Consider the following 16,529-nt stretch of genomic DNA (forward strand, 5'->3'; position numbering starts at 1 on the left):
GAAAAAATTGGATCAGCAACAGAGTAAAAAGTCAATCTACAGAATGGGACTAAATAATTGCAAATAATATATCTTATGAAGAAGTAGTATCCAGAATATAAGAAGGAACTTCTACAGCTCAATGACAAAAAAACAAATAAACCAATTAAAATATGAGCTAAGGAATTGAATAGACATTTCTCCGAAGAGTATATACAAATGACATAATAAGCACATAAAAATGCTCAACATTATTAATAATCATGAAAATATAAGCTACAATAATATACCACCTCAGAACCATGAGGATGACTATTGTCCCTCCCTTCAAAAAAAGAAAAGAACAAGTATTGTAATAATTGGACCTTTTGTGCCCTATTGACAGTAATGTAAAGCGCCAAGTAGACACTGGCACCATACTTCTTATATAGCTTGCAGAACTCTAAGTCAAATAAACCTCTTTTATTTATAAATTATCTAGCCTTGGTTATTCCTTTATAGCAACACTAAAAGGTCTAAAACAACCACACTTCTAAATTCTAAAAATAATCTTTCCTAGTTTCATTGTAAGTCATATTTTCTCAAATTCTGACAGCAATCTTAAATGTAAATATATGGCAACTCATACAAGGTTAATAATTTTTGAATGGCAAGAAGAAAATTATTTTATTCATTGAACAGAATTGCCCAGTATTTCCTAAGATGAAGACAGACTGTTTTAGAAAAATGAGTTAGAAATTTACCTGTAAGTGTAATCCTAGTACTGGAATAGTCACATTCTAAAGGATGAGAAGGAAGTAACTTGAGTCTTTCATTTGCATCAAAAATAAAGAATCTCTCAAGTCCTTGATACTGTGTTGTTATAGGTTTACTTCTACAGGCTATTTCTTGTAACAACTAAGAAAAAAATATTCAACAGTATTAAGTTTATTTTCTACCTCATTAACACAAAAAAGCATATTCATTTATCAGATACCTACTATTTACTTGGCACAAATTCTTCCCATATCAACTTTAGTTTCTAACAGTGGAGACAAATAATAATATAACATTTATATATAGTAAGTTTTAACTACAATTATAGTAATTCTCTGAAAGTTGATATTAATCCAAGGAGGACAGAAGTTCATGAAATAATTTTTTTCTCTTTCTTCCTTTATTTTCATTCCTCAGTCTTGTTGTACATAAATTATCCTGGAATACAGACTTACTTTCACATGCTGTGACTTTTAGTGTCTTTGTCTATATATAAAATAATTTCAAAGTTGAAAGTAAAATACCAACGGGAAATATCTGACCTAACAATGGTCATAGAAAAAGAACTTAGTTAACAAAATATTCATCATGAGGCAAATATACAAATAGGAAACCAAGGTGAGAGGAAGATAACTAATTTATAAAGTTTATATAGCTGAAACTAGCAGACCTAGGCTTTGAATATAGGTCCACCTGATTTGAAACCTAGACTTATCCTGCCACCTTATTAATTCTATTAATTCATTTTTATATGTTCTTATTCTAGGATTGACTACAACTGGGATTTTAAAAAATGTGAATCCAGCAGAAACAGATTAGGAATTCATAAGTAAGAGCTCTAGATGAGGTTATAGTATAATCAGAGCAGCTATCAGTTTTTAACAATTCCCTAATAAATTTAATTAATGTCCAAATCTGGTCTGTTCCAAGAAATCAATGTAAAGCAAATTGCTTTAATTTTATATAAATTTATAAATCATATAAATGAGAGCATATTAAAGAACAAAGCTAGTGACCAATAAAGCATGTCATTCAAAGACAAATCTATGTCCAAAATTTCCAGCACATATTCCCTCCCAGACACTGATAAACAATAGCAGAATTATTTCCACTCTAGTGAAGCTTATATTTGAATTATGCAATTGCAAATCTGGAAGAGTTTGGAATGTCTTGGTTTACAGATAAAAATCCTAAAACAGTTTTGTTTTGTCTACTTTTAGTACAAATTCACGAAGTTAACTATTGATAGTTTTAGAGCCAGAACAAAGGACCCCTGATTAGCTTCTTGTTTTCCTAACTACTGCCCTACACATTAGTACTTAATTCCATAGGAAGTTCCACCTTATACAGAAATCAATTTCTGAAAACTGAAGTACAAAATGAACAATTTTATACTCTATTTGGATGGAGCACAGTAGATTCCTAAGTAGTTCTTCTGATATAATGACTTCTACTAGGACAGAAAAAGAGTATAGGTTCAGGTATAGTTCTTAGGAATGAAAAGAAAGTAGATTCAACCACTGTATTCAAAAGCAGGAACTCAGTCTACAAGCTGTGAAGTACCAATTCTAATGGCCACTGTACAAAGCTCTATTTTATAGCTGCCTCCACCTGCTTTCACCTTGTGTTTTGCAGCTCTTCAAATTCTCTTGTGACCCAGCAACTTAATTCTTTACAGAGATTAGCCATCTCCTGTAATAAGATGCTGGGAGAGAATCTTTGACGCTCAGCTTACGTCCTGTCTTACCAGTGGTGGACAATTTCTGTTAAACTATTTACACTTTTTTATTCCTCAGATATAATAACCTAGGAATGGATTAAAACAGTCTTTCTTTATAAAAGGGGCAATCTTTGAGTTAGAAACCCATTAGTTTGTTGAGAATTCTTTTAAAATCCTGTGACACTCTTCCTGAAAAAATTTCAAATCTCTCCATCCAGTATCTCCCATGAGGAAACAGCAGGCTTTACATATCACTATTTTATTGCTGTCCAGGACTACACTTAATCTCACCTAATTGAAAAAAAAAAAAAAAAAACAATAACCATGTAAGCCATTTTCCAACAGTCACTGGCCTTTGATTATGTTAGCAGGTTGGAGCTGCTGAGAACATTATGGATCTTAGGCACTTAAATACTCAATCAGATTGTTTCCTGAACAAGCTCTATCAGGACATATTTTATACTGAGCTATATTTTATACTAAGCAAATTGATAGTCTTAAATTGAATAAACAAGAATGTATCCCAGCCACATACACATTCCTTTTTTTTTTTTTTTTTTAAGTTCAGAGGTACATGTACAAGTCTGTTACATAGGTAAATTTGTGTCATGTAGATTTGTCGCACAGATTATTTCATCACCCAGGTATTAAGCCTAGAACCCACTATTTTTCTAATCTCCTCTCTCTTCCCACTCACCACCTTCTGATGAGCCCCAGCGTATGCTGTTCTCCTCTCTATGTTCATGTCACGAACCTTCCTTTTAATAAAAATCTAAATTTAGTGACACTTGTTACATTAATTGAGTAGAATAGTATGCATTATCACATAAAAGAAGGAACCCTGCTATAAATTATTGGTGCAATTTAAGTCACAGCTATCTTGACAAACTCTTATCAGTTCATAGTAGACCAGGAAGTTGGATGGGGTACAAATCATCAGACTATCTACCTAAATGAAAAGTTCCCTGAGAAAATGGATTGGATGAATCCATTGTATAAATCTTCAGGCAAGGCCTGAGGGCAATACATGTTTCCTTATCCTCTCCAACTCAATTGAAGAGAATGGCAGGAAGGAGTTTTCCCAGTGAATTCCTTTGAGTTTATTATGGCTTTATTATTTTGGGGTCAGATTCATAGTTCATTAATTTTTACTTTTTTCTTGCATTTGGGATTATAAATTTCCCAGTAAGTAGTATTTGAGTTTCATCCTATACATCATTTATCTGTGATGGTTTTGCTTACATTCAATTCTAAATATTTTTACCTTCTATTCTGAGTTTTTCTTTAACCTAGACATATTTGAGTTGGATTTAATTTTGTTAGCATTTTGCTATCAATTTTAAAATTATTATATTATGGTTGGAAAACAGTGTATAATATGATTTCTTTAGCACTTTTTGAAAACTCCTTTGTGGACTTACTTTTGTAATGTTGTAACATATATTTTGTAAAAGTTCCATGTGTTCTTGCAAAAAACACACATTCTCTAATTATTGACTATGTGATTCAAAATATGTTCTTTAAGCTTATTTGTATTGATCAAATCTTCTCTATCTTTACTAATAGAAACCCTTATGGGTTGATGGATCTGTCAATAATACCATGTAGTTTTGTCCATTTTTGCTACAGTATATCTGAGGCTATATTGATAGGTACATACAAATTCAGATTTTGTTTTAATCATCCTATTAAATAGTTGATTTCACTGGCAATATAATGGCCCCCTTTGTCCTGGAGATGTTTTATTACCTTAAAGTTTTATTTTTTTTAATTAGTGCTTGCTTTATGCTGAAATTCCTCCCCCTACCTTATGCTTTAAGTAGGTTTCTGGTAAAATAACTACACCTACACACACACACACACACACACACACACACACACACACACACTGTCCACATTTATTCTAATTACTTATATGATTGGATTTACTCCTGTCAGCTTTACTCTTTCTACTTGCTGACAAGAACTGTGAAGCATCTGAGATTTTACCCTACTTGCAAGCCTGTTATAGTGTCATGGATGCTGGAAGAAGACACAAGACTCCTTGGTCAGAGACAAAGGACTTTATCACTGACAACAATAGCAGTTGCCAGAGTATCATCATTTGTACCAATTCCCAGAACCCAATTTTCACAGGACATCATGAAGAAGGCCACATGACATCTGCACATACACTGAGCTGTGTTACAGGAGAGAAATCCTGACCTTAGGAAATCCAATGCTGTAATACTGGGCAGTAAGCCTGCCTGACCATTGCCATAGAGGAAAACATTATTTTTATTACACCAGACAGTAAACAAACCTACTCTTTGCTCTGAAGATGTTCACAGTCTCTATTTTTCAAGGCTGTTTTCTATACAAGAACCCTTGAAAATATACTTTGGAACAAATACAGTCAGTGCTTTTGCTTAAAAGATGTGCAAGAAAACATGAGAGACCCAAGGGGAATTGTACACCCAACACTAACCATACAATTTTTCCTTTGATGCATTTATTTCCTGACCATTTCAGTTAATTGGGTTTTCGATACTCCCCTTTTCCTTCAGTGTTTTGGATGATATAGATTGTATCTGTAATATTTTAACTGTTACTCAAAGTATTTAACATGTATAATTGACTAAAACACCATACTTAGTCAATTATCCCTACAATTCCTACCTTCCTTTACAATACAGAATCTTAGTACTTTGAACTCTAATCATACATACCTAACAGTCTTACAAGTTATGGTACATGTGATTCTCATTCAAAATTCTTCTTTCATAATTCTCAGATTTGGCATTATAATAATTATTCTGTAATAAATCTAATATATTTGTCATTTTTCCCTCACATCATTATTTTTTGCATCCTACTTCTTCTGGGTTTGATTTCTTTCTTTTTGATGTATATCATTCAGATGTTCTTTCGAGAGGAAATAAGCAAATTACCTGAACTTTTGTCTAACTTGACATTATTTTATTCTTGGTATTGAATGACAGTTTTGCAAGCCTTAGAACTCTAGACTTAGTCAGTTCTATTGGAACTTTAAAGCTAATGTTCCACTGTGTTACACTGTTGAGGCTAGCTGTTGATGTTCATGAGAATTTTACTGTCAATCTAGTAACTGTTCTTAGATGATTTTCTATTGTCTTTTATTTCTTTTAAGATTATAACATTTTAAGATTATCTAAAAAGTAAGTCATGTGGATGTGTTTTTATTTATATTGCTTAGGAATTGTACTTTGTTACTTCACAATCTGGCATATTACCAACTCTTCATATATCTTTGCTGCAATACAAGCAATTTTTAAAACTTTTCTTCTAGGGTAATAATTCTCTCCTTATTTGTATTTAACATTCTATTTAGTATACATTTAATTATAATTTCAATACATAATTTTGAATGTTAGAACTTTTTATTGGCCTTCATAAATGGAGCAGTTCATACTATCTTATTATTAAGTTCTTATGATTTCTTCCTTTCTATTTTTAAACATTTTAAATATAATCTCATAGGATAGAGATTGAGTCTCCCTCTAGAGCAAAGAGCAAATTTGTTTAATGTCCAGTGTAATAAAGATAATCTTCTTCTAGGACAAAAGTCTGGCAGGCTTACCACCCAGTGTAAAACATCAGGTTTCTTAAGATCAGGATTCCTCACTTATTACACAGCTCACTGCATATATATATGTCACATACTACTCTCCATGTTGCCCTGTGGAAATCTGGAAATTGAAGTTCTTGTTTTCTCTGCTGAAGTTCATGCTATAATCAATTGTTTTCTTCACTGGGGGAATAAGAAGATAAGCCCATCTAAAGTAGAGCTGTATTTTGTGGAATCTGTTGAGGGATGTTGTAAGGATGTCCTTTTATAAAGTATTAGGATTCACTTCCTTCAGCTACATCAGGGTATTAATAGGCATGGATTAACAATAATGATATTGTCTTGGCTTGAAGTTTCCAAGCAAGAAATATATATGCAAATAGATATTTTGGTAGGTATATCCAAATCTATGCTAAATGAAAGCCCAAGATACCTATTTTTCAGGTGACATGTTTTATTGGCCTAGTCCAGATCACTTGCAGAGATCAGTTTCCTTTCTTGGTTTTGGCACCCACAGGTATTTTCCTAGTGCATTCCTTAAGTGACTGATCAGACATTTAAAGGTCTCAGTTTTTGCAGAGGTGTCAGTTTCCATTTCTTATCTCACAAAGGCACAACATCTGTCATAAAGTAGGCACATAAAGCCAGTCCTCCCAGCAGAAGTATTAGCAGCTCAAGTATTCATCCTTTTGCTTTTTTGCATCCCTCTTCAGTTCAGGAACCATGGGAATTCATTTTAAATGACTTTTGAGGGTTGTTAAAAATGTTTGCCTCACTTAATTTTCAAAGAATGGATTATTAATAATTATAATAAGATTTCTAGTATATGGAATGGAATTCAAATATAGTTTTAAAATTGATAACGATGATGATGAGCGACTTAACGTTTCCTGTGAGAAGAAACAAAAACTATACCTCTATTTCTTTATTAGCCATCATCCTGAAAGAATTAACTTCTTCATCTTATATTATACCATAGTAACTGATTCTGTCTAGATATCTGCATTTATTTTATTTTGACCATTGACTATACTATCGTAAAAAGCTAGAAAGGATTTATTATACAGTATTATTTGTAATGAATTTCATTTGGAAGAGTAACAGTGCTCTTACTATGGTGCATAAGGCGGGCCTTAAAGTATTATGTATCACAGAAAGCCATTTATTTAAATGGCATTTCCCATATTAGAATTTGTCCTAGAAGTCATTAGTGTTCTTTCCCATATGAGTCACTCTTCAACTACCTCATAATAATATAAAGTAGCACATTTTAACTTTAATAGGAAGTAACTTGAGAATGTATTGTGTCACTAAGACATTTTCTTATGAGGTTTCTTATAAAATTTTAACATAATAAACATAATAGAGATTTACCAGTGATGACTTTGTAGTTTTAGAATCTTCAAAGCTTGGCCTCTTATGCAGATTGCTGAATTCCAAGGATTCTTCGATGTCTTGAGATAATTTCTCCTCAATGGGAAGTTTTTCTAAACCTATACTTGGCAAAGTATCCTTGCTCTCATGTGACATGCAGGATTCATCAGACTTTTGATTACTTTCTAAATCTATACTTTTCTCTTTTAAACTTCTTTCGAAGAAGGTGCTTTCCTCAAGTTTCTCGACGTCGGAATACACATCAGGATTCACAATGTTGTCAAAATCTGTGTTTGAGGTTTCTGCTGTTAAAAGCACACATTTACAAAAGGTACATAAATAAACTTAAACAAATAATTAAGCTGTTAATAAACCAAAAGTTCTGTGGTAGAAAACTTTATCAGCAAACACTCAAATTCCTTTATGGATGTTTCATTGTTAAAATACTTTTACTATGCTTACCTTCATAAATGGTAATCATAATTTATTTACACAGCAAAACATTAAGAAGCTAGACTAGTAAAAGAAGGTAGTATTTTATTTTGCAATGAAATCTTAAAATTGATGCAAATTTTTGTTTCAGTCTGTGGTTCAATTCTCACTTTTCCACCTCCTCGTCTCACTCAAATTTTATGAGAAGTAACACAGAGGGAACGTTTCTTCGTTGTGACATTTTCCCCTAGCATGCCTAGCAATCAAGAGAGGGCACAGGGAAATGTTCCAGATGAAAGAAAAGCAGCAGTTGAGGGCACAGAAAATGTGTAGCAGGGACACTTGCCTCTAGAAAGCTACAAAATGAACAAGATTGTATTAGTCACCCACCTCATTATGTCTGCTTTAAATAAATCATTTGGTTTACTTCATTGGTTTTTAACCTGGCTGCACAGTAGAATCATTTGAAGGAACTCTGTAAAATTGTCCATGTATGGGCCTGACCCCAAATCAATTAAATCAGACCGTGAGAGTGAGACTCAGGCACTGGTCTTTTAAACTTCGCCTTGCTAAGTTCTCCAGGTGATTATAGTGTGTAGGTTGTAAGCAAAACACTGGTCTAGACTTTCTGAAAAATAAAAATTCTTTGAATGTTTACACCATACTGCTTTCATTTTAAATAAATGTACCCCATTATCCACATTGAATATAGCTTACTCTGGTTATCCTTTATTCTGTTCCAAAAACAAATTTCTCTATAAGTAGACTATGTAAAACAGTAGAAACTTTGAATAAAACTGTCCCCAGTGATGTAAATGCTTTACAGCCTTACAAATGACTTACTTGTTGCAATCAAATGTTTATATACAGCTCAACAATTATACATAGTATTTAGAACTTTTTTCAACTACAGTTACTTCTTAGATAGCATAAATACTGGGAGAAACACCTTTAGAAGAAAACCTTTATTTGATACAATAAAGGTTATTTGATACAATAGAACTTCCACAATAATGTACTTTCCCCTTAAATCTGAATGGAAATTATTCAATTTGAGAGGAGAAAAAAATGCTATTTCCTATATTAAAGTGTCTACAACTTAAATAGGAGGTAGGACTTGACTCCAGAAGCAGGGCCTGGGCTCCAAACCAAATTGAAGAATGGTGGAAACAGGGAAGAGTCAAAAGTACCTCTCTCCATAATACATGCCCACATACGTGCAGAAAAGGTTTTCAACAAAATTCAACATGCAGTCATGTTAAAACCTCTCAATAAACTAGGTATTGAAGAAACATACCTCAAAATAATAAGAAACATGTACTAGAAACCCACTACCAACATCATACTGAAAGGACAAAAGCATTCCCCTTGAAAACTGGCACATGACAAGGATGCCCTCTCTCACCACTCCTATTCAACATAATATTGGAAGTTCCAGCCAGGGCAATCAGGCAAGAAAAATAAATAAAGGGCATCCAAATAGCAGGAGAGGAAGTCAAATTATACTTGTTTGTAGACTACATGATCCTAAATCCAGAAAACCCCATAGTTTGAACCCAGAAGCTTCTTAAACTGATAACTTCGGCAAAGTCTCAGAATACAAATCATTGTGCAAAAATCACTAGCATTCCTGTACACCAGGTGTCCCCAAACTATGGCCCGCGGGCTGCATGCGGCCCCCTGAGGCCGTTTATCCGGCCCCCCGCCACACTTCAGGAAGGGGCACCTCTTTCATTGGTGGCCAATGAGAGGAGCACAGTATGTGGCAGCCCTCCAACGGTCTGAGGGACAGTGAACTGGCCCCCTGTGTAAAAAGTTTGGGGACGCCTGCTATACACCAACAACAGTCAAACCAAGAGCCAAAGAGCTCCAATAGCTAAGGCAATCCTAAGCAAAAAGAGCAAAACCAGAGGCATCATGCTACCCAACTTCAAACTATACTGAAGAGTTACAGTAACCAAAATAGCATGGTACTGGTACAAAAAGAGACACATAAACCAATGGAAGAGAATAGAGAACCCAGAAAATAGACCACACAACAACTATCTGATCTTCAACAAACCTGACAAAAATAAGCAGTGGGGAAAGAATTTCCTATTCAGAAAATTGATGGTAGGATAACTGGCTAGCCATATGCTGAAAATTGAAGCTGAACTCCTTCCTTACACCATATACAAAAATTAACTCAAGATAGATTAAAGACTTAAATGTAAATCTAAAAACTATGAAAACCCTGGAAGACAACCTATTTAGGACATAGGCACAGGCAAAGATTTCATGACAAAGATGCCAAAAGCAATAGCAGCAAAGCAAAAAATTGACAAATGGGGTCCAATTAAATGAAAGAGCTTCTTTACAGTGAAAGAAACTATCAACAGAGTAAACAGACCACCTACACAATGGGAAAAAATTTTTGCAAACTATGAATTCAACAAAGGTCTAATAACCAGCTGCTATAAGGAACTTAAACAAATTCACAAGAAAAAAACCTCAATAAAAAGTGGACAAAGATATGAAGACATGAGCAGACACATTTTTAAAAGGGAAATACATGTGGCCAAGAATCCTATGAGAAAAAACTCAACATCACTGATCCTTAGAGAAATGCAAATTGAAATCACAATGAGATATCATCTTACAGCAGTCAGAATGGCTATTATTAAAATGTCAAATACATAACAGATGCTGGTGAAGTTGGGGAGAAAAAGAAACATGTATATGTTGTTGATAGGAGTGTAAATTAGTTCAATCATTGTGGAAGACCGTGTGGCGATTTCTCAAAGATATAAAAACAAAAATACCATTCAACCCAGCAATCCCATTACTGGGTATATGCCCAGAGGAGTGTACATCATTCTGTTATGAAGATAATATACATGTATGTGCATTGCAGTACTATTCACAATAGCAAAGACGTGGAATCAACCCAAATGCCCATTAATGACAGGCCGGATAAAGAAAATGTGGTACATATACACCATTGAATACTATGCAGAAGAACGAGGTCATGTACTTCGCATGGATACGGATGGAGCTGGAGGCCATTATCCTTAGCAAACTGACAAAAGAACAGAAAACTAAGCACTGCATGTTCTCATTTATAAGAGGGAGCAAAATGATGAGAACATGTGGGCACATAGGGAACAACACACACTGGGTCCTGTTGAAGGATGGAGGGTTGTAGGCGTGACAGGAGAAGGAACTCTTGCTAATGGATACAAGGCTTAATACCTGGGTGATGAAATATCATGTACAACAAGCCCCCATGACACAAGTTTACCTATGTAACAAACCTATACGTGTACCCTTGAACTAAAAGTTAAAAAAAACAAAGGCAGGCATACCTGTGACATGTCAGTTTACCATTGCTATGGTAACATCTGGAAGCTACCACCTGTTTCCCCAGCAACAACCTGATGACCTGAAGTTGTCACCCCTTTTCTAGAAATTTCTGAATAACTCATCTTTTAATTTGCATGTAATTAAAAGTGGCTAAAATCATGACTGTAGAACCACCTCCGAGATGCTACTCTGGGTGCACTGCTTATGGGGTAACCCTGCTCTGAAAGGAACACAGCATTTTGTTGCTGCTGAACACTTATACTTCAATAAAACTTGCTGTCTAACACCACTGGCTTGCCTGGTGCAAGCTGTCGGTGGGTCTACCTTTCCGTAGTCTGGAGGATGGTAGCCCTCTTCTCATAGCTGCAAGAGGCAGTTCCCCAGTGGTTACTCTGGGTGGGGGTTCCAACCAAACATTTCCCCTTTGCATGGCCCTAGTAGAGGTTCTTCATGAGGGCTCTACCCCTGCAATAGACTTCTACCTGGAAATTTAGGCATTTCTTTACATCCTCTGATATCTAGATGTAGGTTTCCAAACCTCAAGTCTTATCTTCTATGACTTACAGGTCCAAAATCATGTGAAAGCCACCAAGGCTTTGGGCTTGTACACTCTGAAGCCATGGCCCAAACTGTATGTTGGCCACTTTTAATCCTGGTTACCTGGAGCCAGTGGGACAGAGTACCATATTCACATGTGAAACAATACATGTAGACACAGACCTTACACCTCCACAAAATTCAGGTCAGTAGATCACATACCTGAATATAAAATGCAAAACTATGAATCTCTTGAAAGATAACATAGGATAAAACCTAGATGACATTGGGTATGACAATAACTTTCTAGATACAACATTAACGAAAAAATTGATGTGCTAAACTTTATTAAAATAAAAACTTATACTCTGTGGAAAATAGTCTAGAGAATAAAGAGGCAATCCATACACTGAAAGAAAATATTTGGAAAACATATTTGATAAAAGAGTGTGATTCAAAATATACAAAAGAATATAAAACCTCAACAATAACAAAACGAATAACCCAATCAAAACATTAGCTTAAAACCTGAACAGATATTTTAATAAAGATACACAGATGGCAAATAAGCATATTAAAAGATTCTCGATATCAAATGTCAACAGATAATTGCAATTTAAAAAAAATAAAATATCACTACACAATTACTAGGATGGAAAAAATCTGAAACACAACAACAGATGATGATGAGGATATGAATCAACAGGAACTTTCATTAATTGCTGGCAGGAATATAAAATGGTATAGCCACTTTGGTAAGACAGTTTGGCAATTATTAAAAAAAACTAAACATACCTGTACCATATCATCCAATAGTCATGCTCCTTGGTATTTACCCAAATGAGCCGAAACTTAAGTCCAAATAAAAACCTACACATGAGTATTTATAGTAGTTTTGTTCATAATTGCCAAAGCTTGGAAACAACCAAAATGTCTTTCAATAGGGGAGTGGATAAACTATTATACATCCATGCAATTGAATATTATTTAGCACAAAAAAATGAGAAATCAAGCCATAAAAAGACATGGAGAAACCTCAAATGCATATTATTAAGAATCATTAAAGGCTATGTACTGTATTATTCTAACTATATGACATTCTGAAAAGGCAAAACTAAAAGAACAGTAAAAAAAAACAAAAAAATCAGTGGTTGCCACAGGTTGGTCAGAGGGAGGGATAAACAGGTGGAGCACAGAGAATTTTTAGGGCAGAGAAGGTATTCTGTATGATACTGCAAGTGGTGAATACATGTCACATTTTACATTTGTCAAAACTAACAGCATGCGCAACACCAGGAGTGAACTCTAACACAAACTATGGACATTAAGTTACACTGATGTATTCAAATAAATTCATCTATTGTAGCAAATGTACTAGTCTGGTGCCAGAAGTTGATAATGAGGGAGGCTATGTATATGTATGGGGTAAAGGGTGTATAGGAACTCTCTGTACTTTCTGCTTAATTTTTTTGTGAACCTAAAACTGCTCAAAAAAGTAAACATTTCAAAAATGTGTCTTTAAAGTAACAATTACATGAGCATTTATGTGCACCATTTTCTTAGAGGCAACAGGAACACCATGCTCTAGCTTGATCAGACTATACTCATCTTCAGGACAAGACTGGAGTACTATAAAGTCCTAAATTCCCATGTGGCTATAGTTCATATTTGGCCTAATAATTTAGTGGTTTAGTATTTGAAAATGTCAAGACCAGCAGGATTACCACACATCTACCACTGCTTTCTACCTTCTGCTGCCTAATCAGAAAGTAATCATCAGTTTTACAACTATTTATTTCAAATATGCCCTCCTATATCTCTCAAAAATCTTATCTTCACATAAGATATATTTATTATTTTTTCTTAAAATTCTAGGTAGATCAAATCTAGTAGTTAAAAGGAGGCTTGAAAATTATCTAGTTGCTACATTTTTGCTAAGGAAAATGAAGTCTAAGCAAGTAAGACATGTTCAAGGTCACACAGTGATTTAAAGGCACAAATGGAAACAAAATCTGACTTCTAGGTCAGGATACTTTGCTGTGACTCTCTTTAAATGATCTCACAATCTGGAAATTGAAACCAGACATACGCACACAGCATTTTAATCTACAGATCCCTAGGGAACTACTAGTAATGGCAACACAGATATATAAACAAGGTGATATGGTTTTTTGTTTGTTTGTTTGTTTGTTTTTTGGGCTTTTTTTTTTGGGGGGGGGGGAGACAGTATTTTGGTCTTGTTGCCCAGGCTGGGTGCAGTGGCACAATCTCAGCTCACTGCAACCTCCACCTCCCAGGTTCAAGCAGTACTCCTGCCTCAGCCTCCTGAATAGCTGAGATTACAAGCAACCGGCACCACAGCAGACTATTTTTTTTTTATTTTTAGTAGAGATGAGGTTTTGTCATGTTGGGCAGGCTGGTCTCGAATCCCTGACCTCATGGGATCCGCCCGCCTCAGCCTCCCAATATACTGAGATTACAGGTGTGAGCCACAATGCCTGGCCAGTGATTTATTTAGGTTTATCCCTCGTGAAACTTTATATCGGATTTGAATATTTTTGTAAAATATTTAGTGTAAGTGAGGGCAAGAGGGTGCCAGTCAGACTTTTGTCACTAAAAGGCCTTCCATGCAGTCTTTTCAATGCTAGCTTAGTCTATAATAACATTCAGAGTACCCTATATTGGCTAATTTTTCTTACACATATAAATACTGTTGTCCATGGACTTCCATTTACTAAATTGCATATTTCCTAGAAAATTATCTTATTTTCAATCAATTTTCATCTTTATACTGAGCTTTTTTCGGTTTTAAAATGAGCAGCATAACAAAGCTTTTATCGAGGGCAATAGCTCTTGGTTTTATTAAATTAACAATACACACCATTAATAATATACAGCAACAAGAAAAATGTTACCTTTTGAATTATCTTTATAATAAGTAGAGCTGTTTCTCAGACAAAGACTTAAGAAGTCCCTCTTCCCCTTATTGAAAACATAATGTTGATGGATGTCATTTTCATATTGAAAGCCATTCTTCGGATAATCTCGAAAAGCACAACTTTCACATGTGGGGGCAAACAAAATATAATATAGGTGAAAAAATGATATAAAAAAGAAAAGTTTTTAAGTCCTAGGTCATTAAAACAAATATAGTAACACCTTAATAGAATAGCATTATTTACCTTAATTTAATATTTATTTTAACCTTACTGTGTAAGCAACTAATATAACATTATGGATTTAACAGGAATAGGTAACTGTACCAAATCCAAGTTAATTACAAAATTTCAGTTGAAAGTTTCTTTTCCAAAATATCTTGAGTTAATTTCTTATATTTTCTTCTAAAGAGGGAGTATTATCTTTCAAGCTAATTAAAATCTGATGAAATCAAGGATTTACTAGTAGATAAACATATTATTTGTTCGTCAATGAGATATGAGAGTTTAAAAGCAGTATGTGATATTTAGGTTTTACTTTTTAATAATGATTACTATCAATATGCATAGTTATAATTTAAATAACATTCTTTATTAACTGAATAATATATATAATAATACATGATATTTATATAAGCTCTACAGAATGTCATCATAAAACTTATGGATTATATTCAACCAAAAAGTCCTCTTGTGTCACTCATGATCCATAGGAGAGAGATAAAATTAATGTGGTTCTATGGGCACCTCAAACCAAAGCTGTAAAACTACTGTCAAATCATGATCAGTAACTTTCTCTGCCTTCTCTAACACCTTACACAGGGGTCAAAGCAAAGATATGTGATAAGATACATAAAAGAATCAAATTAGAGAACAGAAATGTCATTCATTTCCTTAGAGATAGAGAGGTGGATATAAACCTCTTATCTGCTGAACAGAAAGTTGTTTCCTGCTGAAACCCCACTTCCAAAAGCACATTTGCTGCTAGATAGCTGATTCTTTGTGTCTAAACATGGGCTTTTTCTGTCCAGGGGAATCACTCAGGCCCACAGCTATTGCAAAATGCTGACAGGGACCTCAGCTGATCTGAATAAAGAATTGGTAGAGGAGACACTTGACAGGAATTTCATTCCACTGTTTACAAGTCCTAAAATTTCAACGGCAAAAAGGACTTTTTTTTATATTACTAACAGATACAGTTAGATATGATTTTTTATTTGGAAATGACAAAATTCTATGACATGATTACAAAGTAAACCATTATATTTCATTCACTTACTTTATTATACATTGAAATCTACCTACAAAGTAATCTACAGGAGCTCTTTTAGTCTCTCAGCCTAATCATTTATACAATTTTTAATTTAGAGCTCATAGAAAACTGAAGAAAATCCAGAGAATCTTTGGAGAAAAGAAGAATCCTCATATAAAATATATCAAAGTTGATCAAGCATTTCAGATGATAACAATCCCTAAGTTCAGAAGAATTTATTCAATAATCCAAATATTAGATAAGAGTACAAACCTATCACTATAAACAATTTTCTAATTGCTGAATGTTGTTAAATATTAGCAATATTATATAGAAATTTAAATATGGCTTAAGTAAAATATAACATTAATGTCACGTTTTTTGACACCACAAATTTCACATTAAAAAGTTGATTGTGCGTGTGGGTGTGTCAGACAGTGACTCAATATGCAAACAAAGTTAATTAGAAAGGCTTTACCTTTGTTGACTGTCTGCATCAGCTAATTCAACTTTGTAAGGCACACTATTTTCTGGTTCTTCACATTCCTCTTCATAAGTCTTTTGAGATTAATGTTATATAATATTAGTAAGTTCACAAAAATTTATTATACATTA

General features: G+C 34.1%; 1 protein-coding gene across 4 annotated transcripts in view; it reads right to left on the reverse strand.

The window, feature by feature from the left end:
* Positions 1-16,529, reverse strand: part of ZBBX (zinc finger B-box domain containing) — a 121,496-nt gene that overhangs the window by 26,397 nt on the left and 78,570 nt on the right. For 3 of the 4 annotated variants that reach the window (XM_003924972.4, XM_010335699.3, XM_010335700.3), the window contains 4 exons: positions 16,393-16,472; positions 14,642-14,784; positions 7,416-7,720; positions 723-876 (listed from right to left, as the gene is read on the reverse strand). In XM_003924972.4, coding sequence (XP_003925021.3) covers positions 723-876; positions 7,416-7,720; positions 14,642-14,784; positions 16,393-16,472 — 682 coding nt within the window. The remainder of the gene's footprint in view (positions 1-722; positions 877-7,415; positions 7,721-14,641; positions 14,785-16,392; positions 16,473-16,529) is intronic. The other variant, XM_039480267.2, reaches the window with a different exon arrangement.

Source organism: Saimiri boliviensis, chromosome 9, assembly GCF_048565385.1.
Source record: "Saimiri boliviensis isolate mSaiBol1 chromosome 9, mSaiBol1.pri, whole genome shotgun sequence".
NCBI classification, from domain to species: Eukaryota; Metazoa; Chordata; class Mammalia; order Primates; family Cebidae; genus Saimiri; species Saimiri boliviensis.